At 38.4% G+C, this 23,237-nt stretch overlaps 1 protein-coding gene across 4 annotated transcripts; it reads right to left on the bottom strand.

The window, feature by feature from the left end:
* Positions 1-1,728: 1,728 nt before the first annotated feature.
* STEAP2 (STEAP2 metalloreductase) lies at positions 1,729-22,154 on the bottom strand. 4 transcript variants are annotated; one of them, XM_045496994.1, is made up of 6 exons: positions 22,002-22,111; positions 18,233-18,421; positions 15,101-15,625; positions 11,305-11,832; positions 8,751-8,915; positions 1,729-6,801 (listed from the first exon to the last, which is right to left on the bottom strand). In XM_045496994.1, the coding sequence occupies exons 3-6, from the start codon at positions 15,590-15,592 to the stop codon at positions 6,514-6,516; spliced, it is 1,473 nt and encodes a 490-aa protein (XP_045352950.1). In that variant the 5' UTR covers positions 15,593-15,625; positions 18,233-18,421; positions 22,002-22,111; the 3' UTR covers positions 1,729-6,513. The 4 variants fall into 4 exon arrangements, with proteins under 4 accessions (XP_045352950.1, XP_045352949.1, XP_045352948.1 ...); XM_045496993.1 differs by having other exon boundaries at positions 18,233-18,418; positions 22,002-22,110; XM_045496992.1 differs by lacking the exon at positions 18,233-18,421 and having other exon boundaries at positions 22,002-22,154.
* Between the last annotated feature and the right edge of the window lie 1,083 nt (positions 22,155-23,237).

Below are 23,237 nucleotides of genomic sequence, written 5' to 3'. Positions count from 1 at the left end.
TCCCAACATACTTTGGGCTATAATTTGAATTCTTCTAAGAACAAATTAAAGGATAGAATATGCTTAGTTAAGGCAATACTGGTATTCTTACCTATAGGACATTGATTATTTCTCACAGAAATGACAAATGACTATTCTGATTTAACAATCACTATACATTTGATCTACACGAATCTGTCCCTGGGAGATGCATCCACTCTCAGAGCTTTCAAGTGATCTGGATTTTGAGCCTGCAGGGCCCTGGGCGCGACTTTGTCAACATCATTTATGTCAGGTCGCATTTTCCATTTGAAGAATCCTCTACCAAAGTTAATTTGCCAGCCTAGGTTCCCTAGAGCCTGCCTTAAACAAACAAACAAACAAACAAACAAACAAACATTTACTTGCTGCCACTTTATTAGTGGGCACTCTCTCTGGGAAGCAGGTGAGGAAAAGACAGAAGTTGAGGCAGGCAAATATAGGTGTTACTTGAGCTGGCCATAGCTTTGGAACAAATGCAGCCAATTGCTCAGTCTTCTAGGATGTTTTCATGGAGGCCTTAAGCATTTTTATACTATGGAATAGCTAGCTTATCTGCGGGAAAGGAAGGGAGAATTTATCTACCAGCTCCCTCTTGTGCTGCATCTCTTTGGTCAAAGATCACTCCTCAGGGAGAGTTGCCAGATTTAGCAACAAAAAAGTCCCGTGCAATTGTAATAGAATTAAATAAAAAATTATTCATTGTTTGTCTGCATTTCAAATTTAACTGCGTGTCTTGTATTTTGCCTGGCAACCCTACTCTCAGGACATTAACGCCCATGCATTCCCTGGCAGCTGTCAGGGAAGCCAGAGCTTCCACAGATCCTGCGCACAGGCACCAAGGTTGGTTTCTCCTCAGTACAGCAGTGTGGCGATGGTGGCAGCCAGGAAGCAAGGCAGGAGGTAGAGACAGTGATGGGGAGGGGTGTGGGCAGGAGGATGCAGGCACAGCTGCATGCATGTGGGGTGATAAATAACATAATTTTCTCTAAAGATGAGTCAGCATTCATTATCTCATTAGTATCTTCAGGACCATACTGCATTAGACACTGGGAATACAGCAGTGAATAAGATACAGTTTCTGCTTACAGAATACAGCTCAACTATTATGTTGAGTCCTGGTTTAAAGATACTTAACACTAGTGAAATGAAATAATATTTTTTTAATTTTTTTAATGTTTTTATTTATTTTTGAGACAAAGAGAGACACAGCATGAGCAGGGGAGGGGCAGAGAGAGAGGGAGACACAGAATCCGAAGCAGGCTCCAGGCTCCGAGCTGTCAGCAGAGCCCGATGTGGGGCTCAAACTCACGGACTGCAAGATCATGGCCTGAGCCGAAGTTGGACGGACGCTCAACCTACTGAGCCACCCAGGCGCCCCTGAAATAATTTTTTTTAAGTTTAAGTAACCTCTACATTCCACGTGGGGCTTGAACCCACAACCCCGAGATCAAGAGTCACTCGCTTTTCTGACTGATCACCCAGGTGCCCTGAAATAATTTTTAAAATACCACCTCATTAGATAGATATCTTCCTAAATGACTACTTTGGCAAAAATGAACAAAACCTCCAAAAGCCCAAAACTATTTCATGTATTGCTTTCCAGATGCTTCTAGAAAGAAACAGACGGCCTTCATCAAATACGGGAAGTCTTATTCAGTAAGAAAGAAAAATCCATTTGTATGTAACACTTCAAAAAAGAGGTTAAAACACATTAAATAATGCTTTTTATTTAGATGCTCATAAGGCAGCTCTATGAGAATGATATAAAAAATGGCATATAATTTGACAGCGATATTTTGGCTATTACAGAGTTTTAGCAAATAGCTATTACACAGTTATAAAGAAAACAATATTTTCCAAGCAGATACAAAATATCAAATGAAAGATCAAAGGCAAGAAAATGAGTATCATTAATTAACAATGGAAAATCAATTCCAATTTGAATTGCACATTATCCTTGAAAAACTTTTAAAGATAAGAATTATTGCAGTCTAGTTCATTCAGTGTTAAATAGAATCATGACAAAGAACAGAAGACCAGAATGGATTAGTCTGACTTCATATAAAGAAACCCAAATGCACAGTGAGTTAAATACAGGCAGAGGGAGTCAAATAGTGAAGTAGAAGTTGTCAAGATCTTTTTAGTTTCTAATAGGCTTTCCTTAGGGTGTGGCCTTGGTCCTCTTAGACTTTTGCCAGGTCTCCTATTGTATCCACAATTACGGCAGCAAGATGGAGGAATAAGATAAAGAACACGTGCTGCTTTTCTTTGAAGAGACTTCCAGGAAGTCAACCACAGTGCCCCTACATCTCACTGACCAACTCTCAGTCTCATTGTTACACCCAACTGCCAGGGCAGTTGAGTAATGTGATGGACAGCAGCTTTTAAAGAAGTAGGGTAACCAGACATTGGGAGACAACTTCCAGGCCCTGTGTAGGCTGAATGTCTGCAAAGCTATGAAAGACCTTCAAGGAAAATCTTAAGAGAATTAAGATTGAAGTTGACAATTTGAAGTCATAAAAAAGCACCTTTCTTAGTGATTTAATTTAGCCTGTCCAGCCATGGGGAGAGTCCTATATGTATAGTCTGCTCTAATTGTGTATGACTGCATGATAGAAAGCCAGTGATTTGGAAAGTTAAAAAAATCTCGGTATGTTTGTGTGTTAGGCTGAACTAACCAAAATACTGTTTTGGTATCATATGGACAGAATCTGTGATTATTAGCACTTTATAATTTTCTTGCATTAAAAAAATTAAAGAACCCATTCATTCCTATAAAATCCACTGTTCAAAGGTAAGAACAGACTGTGTTTCCACTAAAATCAGTACATGTTCATTTAGAGCAATTACATATACTGAATATCCACCAGAATATTTTTTTTACTCACTTATAAACAATTAAGGTTAGAGCATCTCATTTTCATGATGACACATCACAAATAGAAATGTTAACACTGGATCAAGGCATGAGCACATGTAGCAATGCTTTAGGCAAAAATTCACAAAATAATTTCAACACCACATTTTAGGCTATTTGAATACTTATTTCAAAACAGAGATTCTCTAGGCTGACACAGGTTCAGTGTTTATAATATTCCTAAAGAAATACTTATGAGTTACATTTATGGTACTGTATTTAAAATATCACATAAGAAACCTTTACATTTCACAAATAAACCTCTATTTGGGGGAAAAACTCTTTGTACAGAATTTATTATGAAATAGTTTAATGGCAAAAGGCAATTAAAAAGAATTAAAATTTTATCATATTATGTAAGAGATAAACAATACAAAAATCAGATATGATATTCTTGAAGCCCTTTTACACAAGTAATTTTCATAATTTGAAAGTATGAATATATCTTAAATTGCTATTATCAAATTAATGTTGAAAGTAAAATTCCTTAATCAAGTCAAGATTATGCTAATTTACAAGAAATTAATCAGATAATTTAAAACAGAGTTCACTAGCCAATACTGTATGTAGCAGAAAATAATTATCTCATAAATACCTATAAATATAATTTCTTCATACCTTAAAATATTTTAAAATTTAAATAAAAATCTCTATATGTAGACAATCTGGGCTAAATTTCCATATGTGCTTTGAAAAATATATGTTAGCATGAATATATTCTTATTTAAACATGATTTTAAATATTCTTCATAGAGGAGACATATGAAATCTGCACACAAAAGCTAAGTAGCATGATTCAGCCCGTGATTACTTCCCTGTTAGGAAAAAACTTACTTAGTTTTTTTGCATAGGATTAAGACTGGGTATATTTTCTACATTCTTATAATTTTCTCAGGGGCACTTCTCAAAATACAAACCCCTACTAAAGTTCCTACCACTTTCTCACATCTAGCAAGAGCAGAATTCAGTTCTACTTCTGAGGCCAGAGTAATGATTAAAAAAAAAAAAAAGTGATTATGAGAAATAATGATTAAGAAAAAAAAATCAGGTAGAAAATGGTAAAATAAAGCAATTAAGAGTCAATTAAATAAATAAATTAAAAGTCAATATTTTTGCAGTATTAGAAAGGTTTTTAAACATTTAGAATTAGAATTAGAATGCATATATTACATTTATTCTAAAACTTCAAAATTATTTCATCTTTGTAGTACTGAAAAAGAAGAATTTATCATTTGAAACAAAAGTTATATACTATATACATTTTCATAAAGTTTGTTTTTTCACATTTTCAAAGGCCCCATTTATCTGTAATAGTGTTATATTATTGGCTACTTAATATACACATACAACAATATAATTCAATAGTCATATAGCTTTTAAAAATGTCTCATTGTATTTTCACATTAAATGGTGAAAGCAATGGTCTTGACAGAGGGTAACTTGAGGAACAAATTGAAAATATGCTATTAATTTCACTAGTGTGCTACAACAGTGTATGGGTGTTTCCCTTTAAAAGTTATCACCCAAGGTAGTTCCTACTAAAAACTAGCAAGGAAGTGATTATGAAGAGGGAAAAAAATAGAATTAAAATTTTACAAAGGGAGAGCTCAATTAAGAAGTACAAGATACTAAAATTCACCAAGAAGAGAACACCAGAGAATCATGAGTGATTTACCAAATTGACAGGGTGCAGTAGGAGGGAAAGAGCCAATGATGGGAAAGGTAGCCTCCACTGAATAGAACTTTTATTTTGGCAGTTGCATTCAGTAGTACTTCAGTGGGTATAAGTTTAGAAATGTTATAATTTCAGGGTATATAATTACATAATGCATATAATTGTATCTTATCTGCAGTTTTCTATTTTAATAAGGAAGGAACAAATGAAAAAAATGTAGGGCATTCTAATCAAAGTTTGAACAAAATGCAATTTTAATGTGGAGTGTCAGCACTGAAAATTTTTATGAATAATTTGTATGATTATATGTCTCTAGAGTAGATTTATAATTAACCACTTTTCTTAATATCCTTCATGCTTCCAAACTGCTCCCTCATGAATGGTTGAACAGGCAGGAGGACTTCTCAGGGAGAGAAAAAAGGGATGACCAACTCTTCAGGGACTTTTAAGATTCTGCAGGTCCTTAGCCATTCATTAAAACTGCTATGGTCCTACCCTGCTGGAGTCCCTCACTGCATAGGGTCATATGGACTGCCATAGGTCTCCAGGGTCAGGTCCCAAGCAAGAGCCTCTTGCAAGGTGAGGGACTGTAGATTATCCCACAATCAATAATAAATTTATGACTGTAATATTTTCATGTATTTTTGATACCCACAACACACTGTGAAGAATGTCAGTGCCTTTACTGACAAAAGAGGAAGCATCTAGATTGGCATCATGATGGTAATGAATGCATAAGGATGGAGCAGGGGCCATTAGCCTAGTGGTTAAAACCGTAGCCTCGGAAATATGACTGTCTACATATTAAATGCTGGCTCTGGCTCTTACTAACTGTGTGACCTTGGGCAAATTGCTTTTCTGTCCTTCTGTTTTCTCCTATGTAAAATGAGGATATAACAACCTCTGTCATGGAGTTGTAAATATTAGATGGGACAGTACGAGTAAAGTGCTTAGAACAGTGCCTGGCATATTATAATCCCTCAGTGAACATCAGTAAAATCATATACCAGAGAGAGTGGGGACTGGCTAATGTACAACAACATAGATCAGCTGAGAAACAACCCCTTGTGTATAAACTTAATACCCTCCCTGTCACTAGAAACAACTGTAAGATTCCCTGGATTGGTACTATAGTAGAAAAATTCAGTTTTGGAAGCCAAATATCACGGTCTTCTCCCAAATCAACATATTAATATGCAAATGAAACTGCTCTGTAAAAAGATAAGGAATGAAATCTTTCATAAGGTACATATTATCAGTATGTATTTCATGTCTCCTTTGCATTTCAAATACGTCAGATTCAATTTGTTTTTTTTTAATTTGTGTTTGTTCACAAAGCACACTGGTTCATACAATTAATTACATTCTTCAAACCCTATCTTATGAGAAAAATATAGGAATGTTACCATTCACCCTTACCTAGATGCTAATGTCACATGTCCTTTCTTAAAGTTAATGTATGATTATGTGTTTCTATTTCTTAAGCTGGATGACAATTAAAACCTTAAGTAAGCTTCAGGAAAAAAAAATGCATCCATTCAATTATATTAACACTTAAAATTCTGCTGGTTTGTAAAGTTTTTTTAACATTAGGTTATATCTATATTATTCGCCATAAATATTTTTGCCTGATTATGGAATACAGTTTATTAAAATAACAAGAGTGTTATGGTTGTGTAAAACAAAACATATAAGTTGACCACAAAAATTCATATTGCCAAAATTGATCTCTGTGAAAATTAATTTCAAGAAAGTTCTGCCACTAATTTGATTGAGATCTTACTGTAAGGATTTCAGCCCACGTCAATTTGACAATGCACTTGCAAATGAACATAAAGGAAGTCATAAAAATAATGGCATGAGCAGAATTCTATATGGCATCAATGAGCACCATTTATCATCACATTACTGTAACCCTCTCTGGTGAGAGATGAGGAACTGCTCCTCCAATACCTTCTTCCAGAAATTGGCTCTTTTCCCAACCTTTTTTAATTCTCTTTAGCTTTCGGCTTATGCATGGAAGGAGTAAAATGATCTTACCCAGAATTACAACTGAGGGCAAAACAAGAGCAAGAACAAAGTTTGGTGGTGTATAAAACCTGTAGTACTCTTCTTCAAAAGCTCGTTTCCATCCGTAAATTAAAACATGGAAAGTACTTATGAGCAGAGCAACGTATCCAAGCGTAGACTTGGGTAGAGGAGGAAGAAAAAGAAACAAAGTATAAGAAGTTATTCAAACTCATAAATTAACCTATCCAGCTACACCCATGTTTATAGTGTGCTAAAACTATTTTATCTTAAATTATTGAGCTACTCTTTGTTCTCTCCTGAATTAAAGAATTTTAATATCTTCATATATTTCATATATATTTATTTATATATTTGCACATTTTATACAAATAAGACCATACTGCATATAGCTTGATACTGTGATTATTTTATATCAGGAACTTTCTCCTCATGTCATTAAATATGAAAAAATTGACCCTAATGTTATGTAATATCCCACTGAATGGATGTGTTACAATTTACTTGACCTTTCCTTTTTTCTTTACTCATTTACTCTGTTTCCAACAGATCATTTACTCTGTTTCCAACTTTCCTCAACTATAAGCCCTTTTCTATATCTTGGTTTATTTTCTTATAACTTGTTTCTAATAGTGGGATTAGTGGTGAAAACATCTGGGTTTTCTTTAAGGATACTGATGAAAACTGCCAAACTTCTTTATGAAGGTTATCCACATTTCCACCAGTTGTGTGTATTAAAAAAATAGTATGTATGTATGTGTGTGTGTGAATGCTGAAGGGCATTCTCATTCATATACACTACCCCCTCACGCCCTGCCTCACATAAATATACTAGTTGAAAGTAAACATGTAAATATTGAACATGAAAAATATTATAGTATTAGTATATAATATGAATAGCATTTCAAACATGTGGCTTTATTGACGACATTAAATGAAATTTATATTAAGAGTACTTCTGTTAGTTTATAGGTGAAAATCTAAAAGGCCAGCATTCTGGGTTCCCTAAATTATTATGTTTGATTGCTTACTTTGACAAAATGGTCTGTGTAACATTACATCAGTATAATGATGTAATGTCTAACTTCACTGGGAAAGGATCAACTAGCAGAAAATTGTCCTGTTTGGCAGTTACTCATCTCTATTTAATGATAATTTGCATCCGTCTAACACCCTTTATCAGAGGGCCTTCTATCTCTTTTCAGATGTGATTAAGCTAACAATGGGAAAAGTTTTCACATTTTCTTGCCTTCAAAAAGGAAAAGTTAATTTAGACAGGGATATGCCCTTAACTTAAATGAGTTCTTTAGATGAATTGAGCAAATAGGCAAAAACAAAACAAAATTTAGTGTACTACCCAATGACAGTCATCCACATATTGTGCTATAAACCATTTGGATACAACCAGTCCTGACTTTGTGATAATATAGGTAGGGTCTAAGTTTGAATTACATGTTTTAAAAATAGGCAAATTTATTAAATAACCATTACTGGAGAAGGTGAATTGTTTATTAAAGAACACAGTGCTACTTTGAAAACCCTTTATATGTACTCATATACACATATATACAACTCATATATTAAATACATATACTAACAAGATCCATAAGGCTGGTTGCTTGTCATAACCCAGCAGCCCAGTTACCTAATTTGCCACTGCTTGTGTTTGTGTGTATACACACACCTGTCTTTTACAATATTCAGACTGACCTTCTCCCCAACTTGAATTCAAATTAATGAGATTTTTCTAGAAAGATCAAGGTGGCTCAAAATGTAAAATAATTATTCACTCATTGGTCTAATAACAAACTGACTTTGGCACTAAACTTGATCTAAGCTTACCCATCCCCACTTTCATTTTTTTTCTTTTTAAAATAACCTTAACCCGTAACATAGTAAGCAGTGCTATCAGAGTCTTCTAGTAGAATCCTGTACTGGTCTTTTACTTACTAAACCCAAATGGTCCTAAGCTGGCTTCCAGCAGTTTTTGTTCCTTGAGCTAGATGTATAAATGCAGCCCCAAAGGCACTCTTTTATAAGAAGCATATTTAAAATTAAACTGTATTTAACACTTAAATTCTATGCCGCCCAATCCCTCAACCCACATACCTGAATAAAACTGAATTCTCTCCAGTTTAAAGCATTGCTCACTGAAGGGATAGAGGTGACTGCCAGGAGGGAGAGTAAGCCAAGGCTCATTATGCCAAAGGAGATATACATTTCAATCCTCCAAACTTCTTCCTCGTTCCAAGAGTTCTCGATATTTGCATGAACCTAATGAGAGCAAATGTGAATTTCTTTTATTTGGCAGAACATTAACTGATTCAGCACAGTTCACTCTTGGCATGAGAGTACATCATATATGGATATATTCAAGTTGCATTATTTCAATTTAAGACTATGATGGAGAACCTATTAGTGGATGTTATTGTTCCAGGTGTGGGGAAAAGAGAAGAGGGAGTTAAATAAAAGGAGGACTAAGATTCTCTCTTTCCTTGCATGTGTGTAAGGGGGTGAGTAAATCTACCATTTGCATTATAATTCACCACCATTCCTGGCCTGAAGTCCCAAGACCATGAATGCAAAGTGGTTGGTTCCAAGGTGACATAAAAAACGTACTGGCAGTTACAATTAGTTTTGAGGGACTTCTCCAAGTTGATTTAAACTCGGTTAAATATTTTGGATACATTCTGGTCTTAGATCAACTTAGAACTCAGGAAGAGAATTTCTAAATTATGCCTCTATCTTCCTCTCTCACATGAAGAATATTTATATGTTAATTTATCTCTTTTTTCGTAACTTCTTTTCTTCAGGAAGCTGAGATTTCCATATGGATAAAATCATACCGAACGCAAATATTTATTCTCTTGAATTGCCTCATCAATATACTTTTCCAACTATTCAGTTGCCTCACTCGGATATAGTACTTTTCCAAATGTCTTTCCCTTACATTGATAATACATATATAATCAAGTCAGACTTGATTAACTCTGAATGTGTGGTATTCTGCACAGGGATTACTTTTAGAATTGTCTATTTACTTAAAAAAAGGTTTATTGTAAACAATATGATTAGAGTATACATCAAGAGTATACATCCTTGGGCTAAAGCTTTGTTTTAAATAAAATCTGTTCATGGATAACAGACTCTAACTTAAAACAGTTTAACTTTGTCCAGTTCCAGTTAACCAAACAAACTTGAAATAAAAAAAGAAAAGCTAGTTCTGAGCATGAGGTCCCTGGAACAATCATACCAACATCCCGAAGAAAGCCACAGAGCTCCTCTGTGGAAAAAGGCTCTTGTTTGATACCTTTTTTGACATCTATACAACAATACAGAACAAGGACATACCTCGGTAGGACATACCTACAGCTTACAACCTGGATCTACCTGGCCTCCTGGTTCATTCATTCATCCCACAAATACACTTTGGGAGTGCCTTACTACGTGCCAGGCACAGTTCTAGGCATTAGGCATCTATCAGTGAACAAAATGGACAAAGGTCCCTCCTCTCATGAAATAATGTTCTGATAAGAGGAGGCAGACAACAGTAAATATAATCAACAAGGAAAACATAAAGTGTATTAGGAGGTGATAAATGCTATTGAAAAGAGTGAAGGTAGAGCAGAGGAGGAGGGACTGGAGGGAGGAGGAAGAGTCTAGGGGTTGAATCAGAAGCGCATAGCAGAATTTAAAAGGGTGTCCAGGCTCAGCGTCCCTGAGGAGGTGAGATCTGAGCAAACAACAACCAGTGAGGGAGCTGGTGCAGCAGATAGCAAAGCCTTAGCATTCAGTTAGGGGAAGGGGTATTTTTACAGAGACAATGGCTTCAAGAACATCAATTTACCAAATTTTTTTCAAATAACTTTAGGTTGAAATTGTTGAAACAGGCCTAAGTACCTAGTGCTACAAAGCTGGATCATGATGCCTTGGTTCCTTATAAAACGCAAAAGCTCACATTTGTTTTGGTGCAGTGTCCTTGGCTGTCACAGGTAAATGCTACAGCAGATAACTTCAGTGAAACCCTTTATGTTACATTTGCTCAGTGGGAATTATTGAGGAAAATCATACTTGGCTCCATCATCAAGCTCCTTCCATGAAGCTTTCCCTGAGATTTTCTTGAAGAGCTAAGTGCTATAAAGGTTCACCTGAGAAACTAAAGCTTCACCAAAGTATCTTTTCAGCTTTTTTGATATCAAAAACCTTACAAATGTATGTCTCCTGATCTTGGCTTCCTATTCTGTTTTGTATTTTCACTAGTTGTAATTTTGTCGCATATGTTTACTGAGAGATGCCTCATTGTTCCATGGAACATGGCCAATCATAAAACATTAACTCAATGTTTAATGCTGAAAACAATCACTGCAATCATAACATCAAAAAAAAAAAAAAAAAAAAGAAAGAAAGAATTGAATCCTTTATTTCTGTTCTTACTCTTCAAAGAAAGGTATAGTAGCAGTTTTTATCCTAAATGATTTTGGATCAGCCACGTAATTCTTAAACAGAAACACTGTGTGAAGAATAATTCTTTCCCCTCCCTAAATATACCAAAATTTCTATTACAAGATGTGTAAAAGCTCACACTACTTTAAATCTTACATTTTACAGATATACTGATAAGGTATTTTACTCGTATCCAGTAAATAAGGAGCACATTCCATACCTGCTGATAAGCCATGTTGAGAAACAAGTATCTCTCTGACCTTCTCATTGGTAAGCAGAGGCTGTAGGCAACATGGACCGAAGCGAAGAAAAAACTTAGTAATCCAAGCTGTTTTCTACACTGTAACCAGGTCTCCAACCAAGGTGGAAATTTCCTATATTTGGTGCCGTAATAAAGCTGATACGCAGCTGCCAGGAGACCTGCTAGGTATACCAGGGACAGCAAAGTAATGGCAACTATGGGCAAGGTTTTATTCACAATCTCAATAGGAATCTTGTAAAAGTCACTCTGCTGGTTTCTAGCATATGGGTGTATCACATCTCTGACAAAGGAATAAAGAAAGAAAAACGTGGCTAGACTTATGGCTACCACCACTGGCCCTCTCCAGAGAGTAAATAGTCGCAGGGGTAAATTTTCAATCTCCCTGGCTGAAGATAATGATCCCAAGTCAACAGGAATGAAATTCAGCTGACGGGCAAGTTCAATAACCTGTTGTCGAGCTTGAATATTGTTGCTGCATATATAGACCTGCGGCAAAAACAAAAGACTCATCATTACTATTGTTTGTAAAAATGGTGACAGTGACGATCGCATGCTCCACTTCACCCATGGAACGTCATTTGTGACGACCTTGAGGGATGCAAAAAGTTAAGGAGGTAAAGCATTTATTAACATATTTGTCTATTTATTAATAGGTTAAAACTGTTAAAACAAAGTCCTTGCTACCTGTGATGACCTGAAAATAAAATGCAGAACAATCCTGCTAGAGCCTGGGATCGGGAAGTCCTCACGGGAAGAAAGCCAGGAGGAAAGAAAGGTTTCTAGACCACGTGTTTTGGCAGCAGTGGCATGGTAAGGTTGAGGTGGAGTTTGGGCTGCTGGCCCTCTCCTGCCCACTCCAGCTCTCACTCTCACAGGTATCAGGGTGGGGTTGGCTTCCTGGACTTTCGAGAACAATATTCAGTTCTAGGACTGTAGTGATTCTGTCTAGTAGAGGGATTACAAGTACTATCCTTTATAGATATTCAGCAAGAGAGAAGATGGGCATGAACTCTGGGTGGTTGAATTTGCAATTAAAATCTCTAACTTATGTCACAATGACGTACTATTTATAAAATTTATCTTGGTTTAGAAACTGATTGACCAAGTATCTGAAGAACCATGAATCTCAAGTTATTATTATTATTATATTACTTCACTGGTCAGAATATGAAATTCTTTCATCTATAAATAGTGATACTATACCTATGTGGGGGAAAAATGGTATTATAAGATTTAGTTAATTTAAATAGTAAAGCAACTGCCATTTTCTAACACTAAGATGTTACCTCTATATAATATAATGATGTGATGGGTGGGGGGGTGAAAGTGGACTTTCGAACTACACAAACCTCTTAGATAAATTACTGTAATTGAGAATTCAACAAGTATTTGTGAATTGTCACCAATTCACTGCTGAAGTGAGCCAGTATAACTTACGGGGAGGTCATCTTACTCAGGGCTAGAAAAATATTGCTATAAAATCTCTGGGTAATGTTTGGGGAAAACAAATTCCTAAATATATCCCTGAAGATGTTTACATAAGGTCTCTGGAACAGACCACACTAAAATATTTGCATGCTAAAATTTGCATTATGCTAATAATGTAGAGCTCTTCCAATTATTAATTCTACTTAACATTAACCAGAGGAGTAACAGACTCTATACTATTATACAAATGTTCACAAATTTCTAAAATGGAGTGGGGAAGAATACATATTCCAAAGAAATAAGGAAAAGCATTCTAAGGTAATTTATTACAGTTTTGACAATGGTGACTTTTTTTTTTTTTTTACTTCTTGTTAAAAAACCCTAAAGTAATAAAATTTAATTATAGATATAACCTATAAACTATAACATTTATTTAAATTTAAATAAATTTAAAATTTATTTAATTTATAAACCTAAACGTATAAATCCAACTTTTGTAATAAAGGCAGAGGACCAAGAAATATAAACAAAACTATTTCTGTAACTCACTTTAAATTTAATTATTTGTTCCACAGTTGTTGTTAATGAATTAAAATTATCAAGGGGTGCCTGGGTGGCTCAGTTGGTTAAACATCCGACTCTTTTTTTTTTTTTTTTTTTTAATTTTTTTTTTTCAACGTTTATTTATTTTTGGGACAGAGAGAGACAGAGCATGAATGGGGGAGGGGCAGAGAGAGAGGGAGACACAGAATCGGAAACAGGCTCCAGGCTCTGAGCCATCAGCCCAGAGCCCGATGAGGGGCTCGAACTCACGGACCGCGAGATCGTGACCTGGCTGAAGTCGGACGCTTAACCGACTGCGCCACCCAGGCGCCCCAAACATCCGACTCTTGATTTCAGCTCAGGTCATGATCTCACAGTTCATGAATTCAAGCCCCACACTGGGCTCTGTGCTGACAGAGCCTGTCTGCTCCTCCTCTCTCTCTGCTCCTCCCCTGCTTGCTCTCTCTGTCTTTCAAAATAAATGAATAAATAACAATTATCACAAGTATGGGCAAAGGATTAAATTTAGGTTTAAATTTAAACAAATTTAAATTTGGTATGTATCCATTCCTAAACTTTGATAGATATACAAAAGAAAAAAGGATTTAGAAATGACCTTTGGAAAGCTGGAAAGTATATAATCTTTCCCAACTCTTCCAAATCAAAGACCTGATATGCATGTCAGGACTGGATATGCATGCAGTGGTAGAATACTTGAATTTATTTCTTAAGGCATTTAATCTAAGGCATAAACTGTCTTTATCGACAAAAATAATAAAAGTCTTTTACCACCATGCTTAACTATGATGCATGACTACACCTTTAAAAGATTTTTAAGGTGCACTATTTTACACGTTTACTTCTAAAGGTTCTCATTCCATATAGGCATTGATGGAGCTCCCCATCTGCTTTATTCTCAAGTTGAACTAGATAGAACCCATATACTAAAAAAGAACCTAAGAAATCCAGCCTGCCTCCCCACACAGATTAAAATTTACACTTTAAATAAAGTGTACTTTATTTTAAAGTACACTGCACTATTTTAAATTCTATGAAGAATCTATGTAAAGTAAAAAGGTACTACTAAAGAATTCTTCTTGAGGATCCTACTAAATAGTGTTTCATATGCAGATGGAATCCTGTTATCAAACAGCTGCCAGGAAGGAGAAGGGAGGAAGAAAGTTTGGGAGATAGAGGAAGAAAAAAGATATGTTTGTTATTGTTTCTGTTTTTGTGGAAGCCAGGAGAGACTCAAGGCAATGTGGCCCATTATTCATCAGCCAACTTTGCCTTTCCCTGAATTAGCTGGTGACAGGAAAAGTCAAGTGACAGGAAAATCCAAGTAATTTTCTTAGCTTTCCACATTATTTTATAGGGGTAGAAATGTACCCTTACAAGGTCGGGACACGATTTTTCAGATGCTCCTATACAGTTTTCAAAATGATAATCCTTGGAGAGTCAGAATTTGCTTTTTAGAAGTATGACATTTTTTTTCACCACTTAAATTAGGGATTAGGAGGTACAAACTTCTAGTTATAGAATAAGTAAGTCATGGAGATGAAAGTAGAGATCGGGAACATAGTCGATAGTATTGTACTAATGTGTGGTGACAGATGGTGACTGCACTTTTCGTGGTGAGCACTGAGTAATGTACTGAATTGTCAGATCACCATGTTGTACACCTGAAACTAACAGAACACTGTATGTCAACTATACTTCAATAATTAAAACAAAGAAAAGAAAATTTAAAAACAAATTAAAAAAAAACACAAAAAACACATACCTGCCGGCTGGCATCCTTAGGTCCTAACTGAAGTGCCCAAGCTGAGACAACATTAAAGCCTTTGACAATCAGGGAATCTGGGAATAATGAAGCCAAATATTCAGCGTTGGATTCTGGATATTGGTTTATCCTCATGTTATTGCTCACATCAATCAGGATTTTACCCACAAGTAGATGTCTCAGGTCCCACAGGGAGGTGTAATGTTCTCTATGTATAGCAATAAATATTATATTTGTTTTTGTCAGAGCATCTTCATGATGAGTGACATCTACCACATGAGGAAAAAATTCGGAAGCAAACTTAGGATTTCTACTTCCTATAACCACATGATAGCCACATCTAATAAGTCGAATCGTCAGCGATTTGGCAAAATCCCCACTTCCAATGACACCCACGGTGACCTTCCTTGCATCTTTGATACCATTGATGCCATTAGGCAAAAAAGTTTCGCTAAGGTTCTTAGGGCTTCCCATCATAGAGATCGATTCCATGATACAGGCTCTTTCAAGATCACCAGAGATATCCTGGGGGAGAGAAAATAAAATCTTCATCAATTACTTATGACCAAACATTCAAACACTTCTAGACATTAAAATACTACCTCTCATTTCTAGAGGTGAAATATTTTGGCTAGGTGTATAAAACCTAGAACCCAGCAAGACACAATTTGTAAGCTAAAAAAGGATGTCAGAGTAGAAAAATGAACTGTCACAAAGCTGATATGCTAAAGTGTGGCTTCTAAATTTTTAATGGACACATGAATCACCCAAGAATCTTATTAAAATGCAGATTCTGACTCAGTAGGTCTGGAGTGAGGCCCAAGATTCTCCATTTCTAACAAGGTGATGCTGATGCTGCTGGTCTGCTGACCCCTCGTTGAGCAGCAAGACACCATGGCACAAAAGGAACCAGACTGAAGTTTTCACCTAGAAACATGGTTCTAACAAGTCTGATTCCCCAGTTTGGCAACAGATCAGAGGGAACCAATCAGAAATGCCACTAGAGGTAGAGGGGACCATGCTGGCATGTGACAGCTCACATGACAACAGAAGACAAAAAAGCCACAAAAAACAAAAAACAATTTAAACTAAAACTGGCTAGAATCATTTAGGATGGAGTCAATCAATGATCCTATACACCTCCACAGCTAATGAGTGACTTTATTCTTAAATGAGAGATAAATCAGCTAATAAAAAATGAACCCCTGCATTTAAATAAGAGTTAAAGAAAAACAGGCTTTAAAATATAACAAAGGATTCCACTGACTTCTGTCATTCACCCTATGTCCTATACTTTACTGAGAAAGACAGCTTTCCGATGAAAGCGGGGTTAGTAATGTGTTTATGGTCTTAAATTACACAATACTTATGAAATCTTTTTCTTCCCCTTTTATTTGTTGGCTTCACAGGATGCCGTTTATTTTCCCTGAAAAAATTTATCAAATTCTTTTTTACTTAAGTGAGTAACATAATGACTTGCTCAAGAAGACACATCAGATGGCCATGAATCAGTGTCACTGCTGGATCTGAACAAAAAACACTCTTCCACTCCATCCCCATTGCACAATGTCTTTTATGCTTACAGCAGATGTAAGCACCACAGAGGATTTAATGGATTTTACAGGAACAGGTAGAATGCTTCAAAAAACATGTTTTTGGGGTTTTAATTAAATGACATTTGAAATGTAGAAAAAAGCCAGAAAAACTCAACTTCTTACCCTAGAAATGGATCACAATGACTCAAAAAACCTGTAAGTTAATCTTCAGAAAAACAATAATAATATTGCCTAATACTCACATAACTCATTCTATCTGCCAACTGTGCTTTTTTTATTCACTGACCGAACCCTGCAACCACTCTGTGAGACAGGTGCTAATGTTGCCATGCCCACTGTGAACAGGAGGCACCAGACATGCAGTAGATGACTAATTTGTCCAAGGTGAAAGGTGAGAAAGTCAGGGAGCCATGATTAGAACCCATGCAGTCCAGCGAAGGCATGTTGTTACTTTGGTGTATGTCAAGAATTTAAGAGAGGGCTTTTTCTTTGAGTGGGGGGTGACATGGAACAGTTAGTTATGGTTGTGTTCAACCACAGAGTAGTATATTCTCCTTCTCTGGCCGTGGTTTGCTCCTCAGCATTAGCTAGTGATCTTAATGTCTAACTCAGATCCTGGGAAGGGAGAAAACTCCCTATTTTTGAATCTATTACACGTTTCCTTTCACACTTTTCAAGATAGAAGGGGGTGGTAATTATCTGCTTCCCATGCACTCAGAAGGCCAGGCAGAGGTCAGAGGCACCAGAGTAATACAAACCATCAACATCCTCTTGGAGAAATCATGGGCTATCTTGGGAATCAAGAGCAGTTAAAAAAAACAGATATAATTAAATCAATGGTCATTTCATTCAACAATGCAAGGTGAACTGGCCAACTTGACCCTAATCATATATGTTACCTAAGGGGGAAAGAGTTATTAGACTCACACATAGGAACCCAAGTGTCCTGTTTCCCAGTCCTGAGTTCTTCTGAGTAGAGATTGTGGCATCTCCTAAATACGAAAACTGCCCCACTGGCGTGACCTGAGGTTTGCTGACTCTGCTTGGTGCTATGGGAGTAGTAGGGGATCCCAGCACTTGAGTAAACGAAGATGCAGAATTCCAATCTCAGAGCTGCTTCTTCCCACACGGGAGAATGGCCTGCTAAAGCAGTGGTTCTCAGCTCTTGCTGCACACTGACATGACCTGAGGAGCTTTCAAACCCAGCGATACCCAGTCACCTCCACCACTCCACCCATTTTTGTTTCAGTGGTCTGCAGTCCAGCTTGGGCATCGGGATTTGTTTCTTTGTTTCTGGAGATCATCAAGTGTTTTAATTAAATGCAGCCACGCTTGAAAACAACCCTACTAAAAGATTCAGGATTGAAGCTAATACTTAAATTTGGTATTTAGAAAGAACAAATGTGGCTTTTTGATCCTCAATTATGCTCATTTTTACACTGTTGTTCGTAATAATGAAAAGTAACACTAGCAAGAGAGTAACGGTTGCCCTCTGGAGCAGAGGAAGCTGAGGAAATGCACGCTGTCCTTTCCCCTCTCCTTCTTGGGCAGGAGCAGAATCAGAAGGTCCACTCACTATTTTGCAATTTCCCTTTTTCCACTTTCTGGAAAGGGCAGTACTGCTCTTTAAACTGTGTCATCCCACTGCCCGGCATACTTTGTTCCTGTTGTTTCATCACATTCAACATTTGGAATGGTCAGTGATGGTATCTTTTCTTTCTGTCTGCAAAGGGACTCCTCAACTCTCCAGGCATCAGGGGTTCTGCTGATTGGAGCAAATGGGAGTTACTGACTTGCTCTGGAATAATGTCTATCAAACTTTAATGTGAATATGATCACCTGAGATCTTGTTAAAATGCACTAGGTCTGGTGTGAGGCTCAAGATTCTGTGTTTCTCCCAAGCTCCTGGGTGATGGCCCTGGTCCTTGTAGTTCATGGGCTATAATTTGATTAGCAAGGTCCTGGAGTCTCTCTACCTTCTCAGATCAAAGAATTGAGAAGACTATGTCATTTATGGAAAGTTTTGTTTATGTGGTGTTGAGGAGAAAAGACAGGCTGAGGCCTCCGAAATCACCTTGTTTCCTGAGTCTCAGTTTCCTTTGTAAAATGTAAAACAAAGAGGTTGTACTTGACTCCTGCAGTCCAATACTAAAATCCTTTTGTCTCCAAGTCTTAAGGCTATATAATAATAGTTATATCACTACTTTATATTTCACACTGTGACACTTCAACTTTACGAGCTCGATTTAAATGTGATGTAAGTAGCACATGGGTGGATTCCTTGAAATTTCAAGGTCACAGTTTTTCTTGAATGGCCATTCAACTTGCTGTTTGCATTTAATACTTGAAGTGTATTTACCATCAAGGTAAAAGAATTGGATTATACTCAGCTATGTGGTCTCCCTCCTAAGATTTTGTTTAGAAGAGTTTCCTTGACATTCCTCTGGCTGAATGGCAGCTGTTATGCTACATAAATAGAACCTAATTTGTTTCACATATAAACATCTAGGGCATTCATTATTGATGACAGTAACTCTGAAAAGGCTGACCTCAGATACCTTGATAACATTCACAACCTGATGATTTAGATATGCTACCAAGAAAATGTAATCCCCCAGGGCCATGATGTAGGTGTATTTTTGACTTTGCAAGGCCACATCTGAACCTTTCTTCTCCTCTCCTGCAAACACTCGGCTGCACTGAGGCTCGTGGCACCTCATAAAACTTTCTTATAAGCACTGCTTTTATCTACTGACTTCTAGCTTATTCTTTATCACTAGTGCCTTTGGCCCCCAATACATACACAGTCTTCCTCTCTACACCAACAGTGGTCATCCTTCTCCAGTATGTCATCATTCAAATGGATAAACCATTCAACCTCATGGCCTCTTGTTTCTGTCACTTATTCATCAAAAATAATGAATCTCTGCCTCCACCCCACTCAGTCACTCATTTTCTGAGTCTTCCAAAAATCCTAGTCAAATATTCAAAGTGATAATTCTAGACAGCAGAAGAAATCTGATACATTGACCCACTGTTTTATCATTCTCCTTCGACCTCCTCCTGGTTTCTCTTTACCCATCCTAAATTCCAAAGGATATAATTATTGTCACTTGCTTAAAAAGATTAACTCTTGTTAAGGACTAAATGTTTGTATCCCTTCCCGCCCAAATTCTTATGTTGAAATGCTAACAATGGGAAGGTATCAGATGGTCTGGATTTTATAAGGTGATTAGGTCATGAGGGTAGAACCCTCTTGAATGGAATTAATGCCCTTATAAAATAGACCTCAGAAAACTCTTTCTCTCCTGCCGTGAGGACAACAAGATGATAGTCCATGAACCAGGAAGTGGTACCTGAATCTGTTCTGTAAATAAGAATGCAATAAATATTCTTGGGGCACCTGGGTGGCTCAGTCATTTAAGCATCTGGCTCTTGATCTCAGCTCAGGTCTTGGTCTCAGGGTCATAGGTTCAAGCCCTGTGTTGGGCTCCATGCTGGGGGTGGACACCACTTAAAAAAAAAAAAAAAAGAATGCAATAAATAATCTTTGTTGAATGTATCAAAAAAAAATGTGAGGTCCAGGGGCACCTGGGTGGCTCAGTCGGTTAAGTGTCTGACTTCAGCTCAGGTCATGATCTCGCGGTCCGTGAGTTCGAGCTCCGCGTCAGGCTCTGTGCTGACAGCTCAAAGCCTGGAACCTGCTTCAGATTCTGTGTCTCCCTCTCTCTCTGCCCCTCCCCCACTCACAGTCAGTCTCTGTCTCTCAAAAATGAATAAACGTTAAAAAAAAAAAAACGTGAGGACCTAAAGAGATGTAAAAAATCTATAGGTAAGATCCCTCTCTTTGCTGATCAAGACATGGTAGCCCAAAGTGAGTAAGTGATATGCCAGTGTCATGGTCACTGGCTGAGCACAGAAAAAACATCCTGATGTTGATTGTCCTGATTGTGTCCTTTATTGAAACCTCAGTCCTAGTCTTTCAAACTGGTGTACCCTCTTTCTCACCTTTCTTACTTATTATCCTTTCTTTAAAAATGTAGTTGCCTTCGTCTGTGCTTTTTCAGTATTAAAATATAATTATGCTCATTCATTACAAGTATTATTTTCCATGTCTCCAGTAAAATAAAAAGTGACTTGAATACAGTTTTTCATTCCCTTTTTGCACAATTAGCTCAATTTATCATTGTTTATAAAAGTGTCTCAACCTCTTACCCCCTCTGAAAGGCTGACTAGCTAAGAAAAAGAAATTGCAAACCATTTCTAAATACCCTGCAAAATATCTAGGATGGGTATTTTTCTTCTGTAAATAGCTTTTAATCTATGAAACAACAGAGGGGGAAATGCTGAGTAAAAAAAACAAAACAAAACAAAAAACACTTCCTGAAAGAAAAAATAAATACAGCAGATCAGCACAACAAAGAAATAATAAAGGTGGTAAGAGTGTGTGGGGGTGGAGTTGCGTGAGATGGGGTGGAGGAGGTGGTTTGGAGAGAATTTTCAGGGTTCCCAGTAGTGGAGCTGCTACCAGGACTCAATCTAATCAGTCTTGAGGGTGGGGGAAGAGGCAGGAGTTCAAATTCAAATTCTGCTTCTCCCAATTTCACCCGCAGTGATGAGTGATAATAACCATGGCTCGGAATAAGTTTTTCCACCTAAAAAATGAACTGCCTGAGGAGTAAAAACTGACACCAATCCTTCTTCAAGGGGTGGGGAAGATAATAAATGGAAATCTCTGGACAAAATTCTCTTTATCTCTCTGCTCTATTTTAAGAGCAAGATTTTTAGGGCATAATTTTCAACAAGTTTTGGCTGAGGCTGAACACAAGGCTGAAAAACGATTTAGGACACTCAAAGCAGCAGCCAATTACCTCCTAACACATAATGGCCTAAACACCCCACGGATGCATAATTGGCTAATAAACAGAATGACTACTAGAAATACTTTTTCGCAAAGCAGCGCCGCGTGATACTCAGTGAGATGCGCTACATGAACCCAAAGTGGTAGGTAGACGATCAGGAAGGCTAAGGTAACCTGCCCGTCCTTACCCTTTGGGGCACATCCTACCTGGGACGATGTCTCTCCTGGCCTTTCTCCTGGGCCCAACCTCAGGACTTTCTGGGAGCTCGTGGAAGACCAAGAGGAGTAGAGGGCGGAATAGGTGGAACAGACACCCTTCTCCACCCTTCCCACTCCTGACCTCGAGATGCCAAGAGATCAGGACTGACGCCCGCAGAGGGCGCGGAATCCGGGGAGGACGGACGCAGCGCGTGGCGCCGACTGCATCTTGACCCTCAACTCCGCCGCCACCACCTGGTCTCGCGCTCCTACCCGACCCGCTCACCTCTGCGCCTCCCGCGCCGGGCAGGGACGAGCCTGGCAGCTCTGCGGACAAGGCGCCGACACCCCAGGGGCTCGTCCGCGCTCTAGGGCCTAGGGACCGCGCCTCGGACCGGCGGCTGCAGGGTGGCTGCCGCGGCAGTCGCGCTCCGGCGGCTTCCCCGCCTCCCCGAGCTGGATCGCGTATTGCCGGAGAGGAGGAGGACGAGGGAGGCGCGCAGAGGCCGGCCTCGCAGTGACGCGCCGCTAGGGGCTGCGCGCGGGGAGGGCGCTGAGCGGGCCGGGAACGCGAACTGGAGGGCCCAGCGGGCGGAGGTGTGGAGCCGTGCGGCGTCTGGAGGAGTCGGGGAGCTCGGCGGGGTCAGGAGAGGGCGCGGAGAGAGCTGGGGAGGGCGGAGAGAGAGCACCGACCCAGGCAAGCAGTGCCGCGGAGAGCCCGGCTGCCTCGCTCCAGCTTTGAGTATCCCCTGGACTGGGAGCTGCTGAGTATCCGCCTCTCGCCTGCGGCCCCCACCCTGCCCTCAGTCTCCGCAAGGCTCCCCCTCGATTCCTTTAGAAAAAGCTCTAGAAAAATCAAGCCCACTTTTCTACTCCACTGCTTTTGTGCTGCGTAGTCTCCTTTCCACTCTAGACTTTGCTTTTTATTACGCCGTGCACCACCCCCTCCCCGTTCCCTCTTCCATACTCTCAGTTCCTGACAAGTCTCCAAGAAACTGCGCTTTATTTCCTCTGCGTGTTCCTTCCCTCACCTTTACCCACCCAAACCGTCTTTTGTCTGGATTGTGTCCTTGTAATAAAATGTTTAGAAATGCCCTTTCATGAACCATATTTAAAAACTCCCTCAGATAGAAGGATCCTCACAGCCTGCGGAATGCAGATTAGTCTGTTGACTTTGACCTTTACTGTAGCTGGTGCCGAGCTAGCTGTGGAGTTGGGGAACAGAGGGGTTAGACAGGGAGTCAGGAGAACTGTGTTCCTAGGAAAACCACTTAACTCTTGGGGCCTCAATGGCCTTGAATGCCCAGGGAATCTCTGAGCTGTAAGGACTCTTTTGGCTTTGGGATTCTGTAAATTTTCTCCCTGCAGATTACCTAGTCAGGACTCCTTTATCTTTTGCAAGAGATCTTTATTTTCACAATTAAAATCAATTTGGGAAAATTCTCAAATTTGGGTAACTTTTTTTTCATACGTTAATTCTCATTTCAGCAAATTAAGTTTAAAAATGATCTCTCCTGGTGGT

Source organism: Leopardus geoffroyi, chromosome A2, assembly GCF_018350155.1.
Source record: "Leopardus geoffroyi isolate Oge1 chromosome A2, O.geoffroyi_Oge1_pat1.0, whole genome shotgun sequence".
Lineage (NCBI taxonomy): Eukaryota > Metazoa > Chordata > Mammalia > Carnivora > Felidae > Leopardus > Leopardus geoffroyi.
Note: the sequence above shows the minus strand (reverse complement) of the source record. Positions and strands in the feature narration are given on the sequence as shown.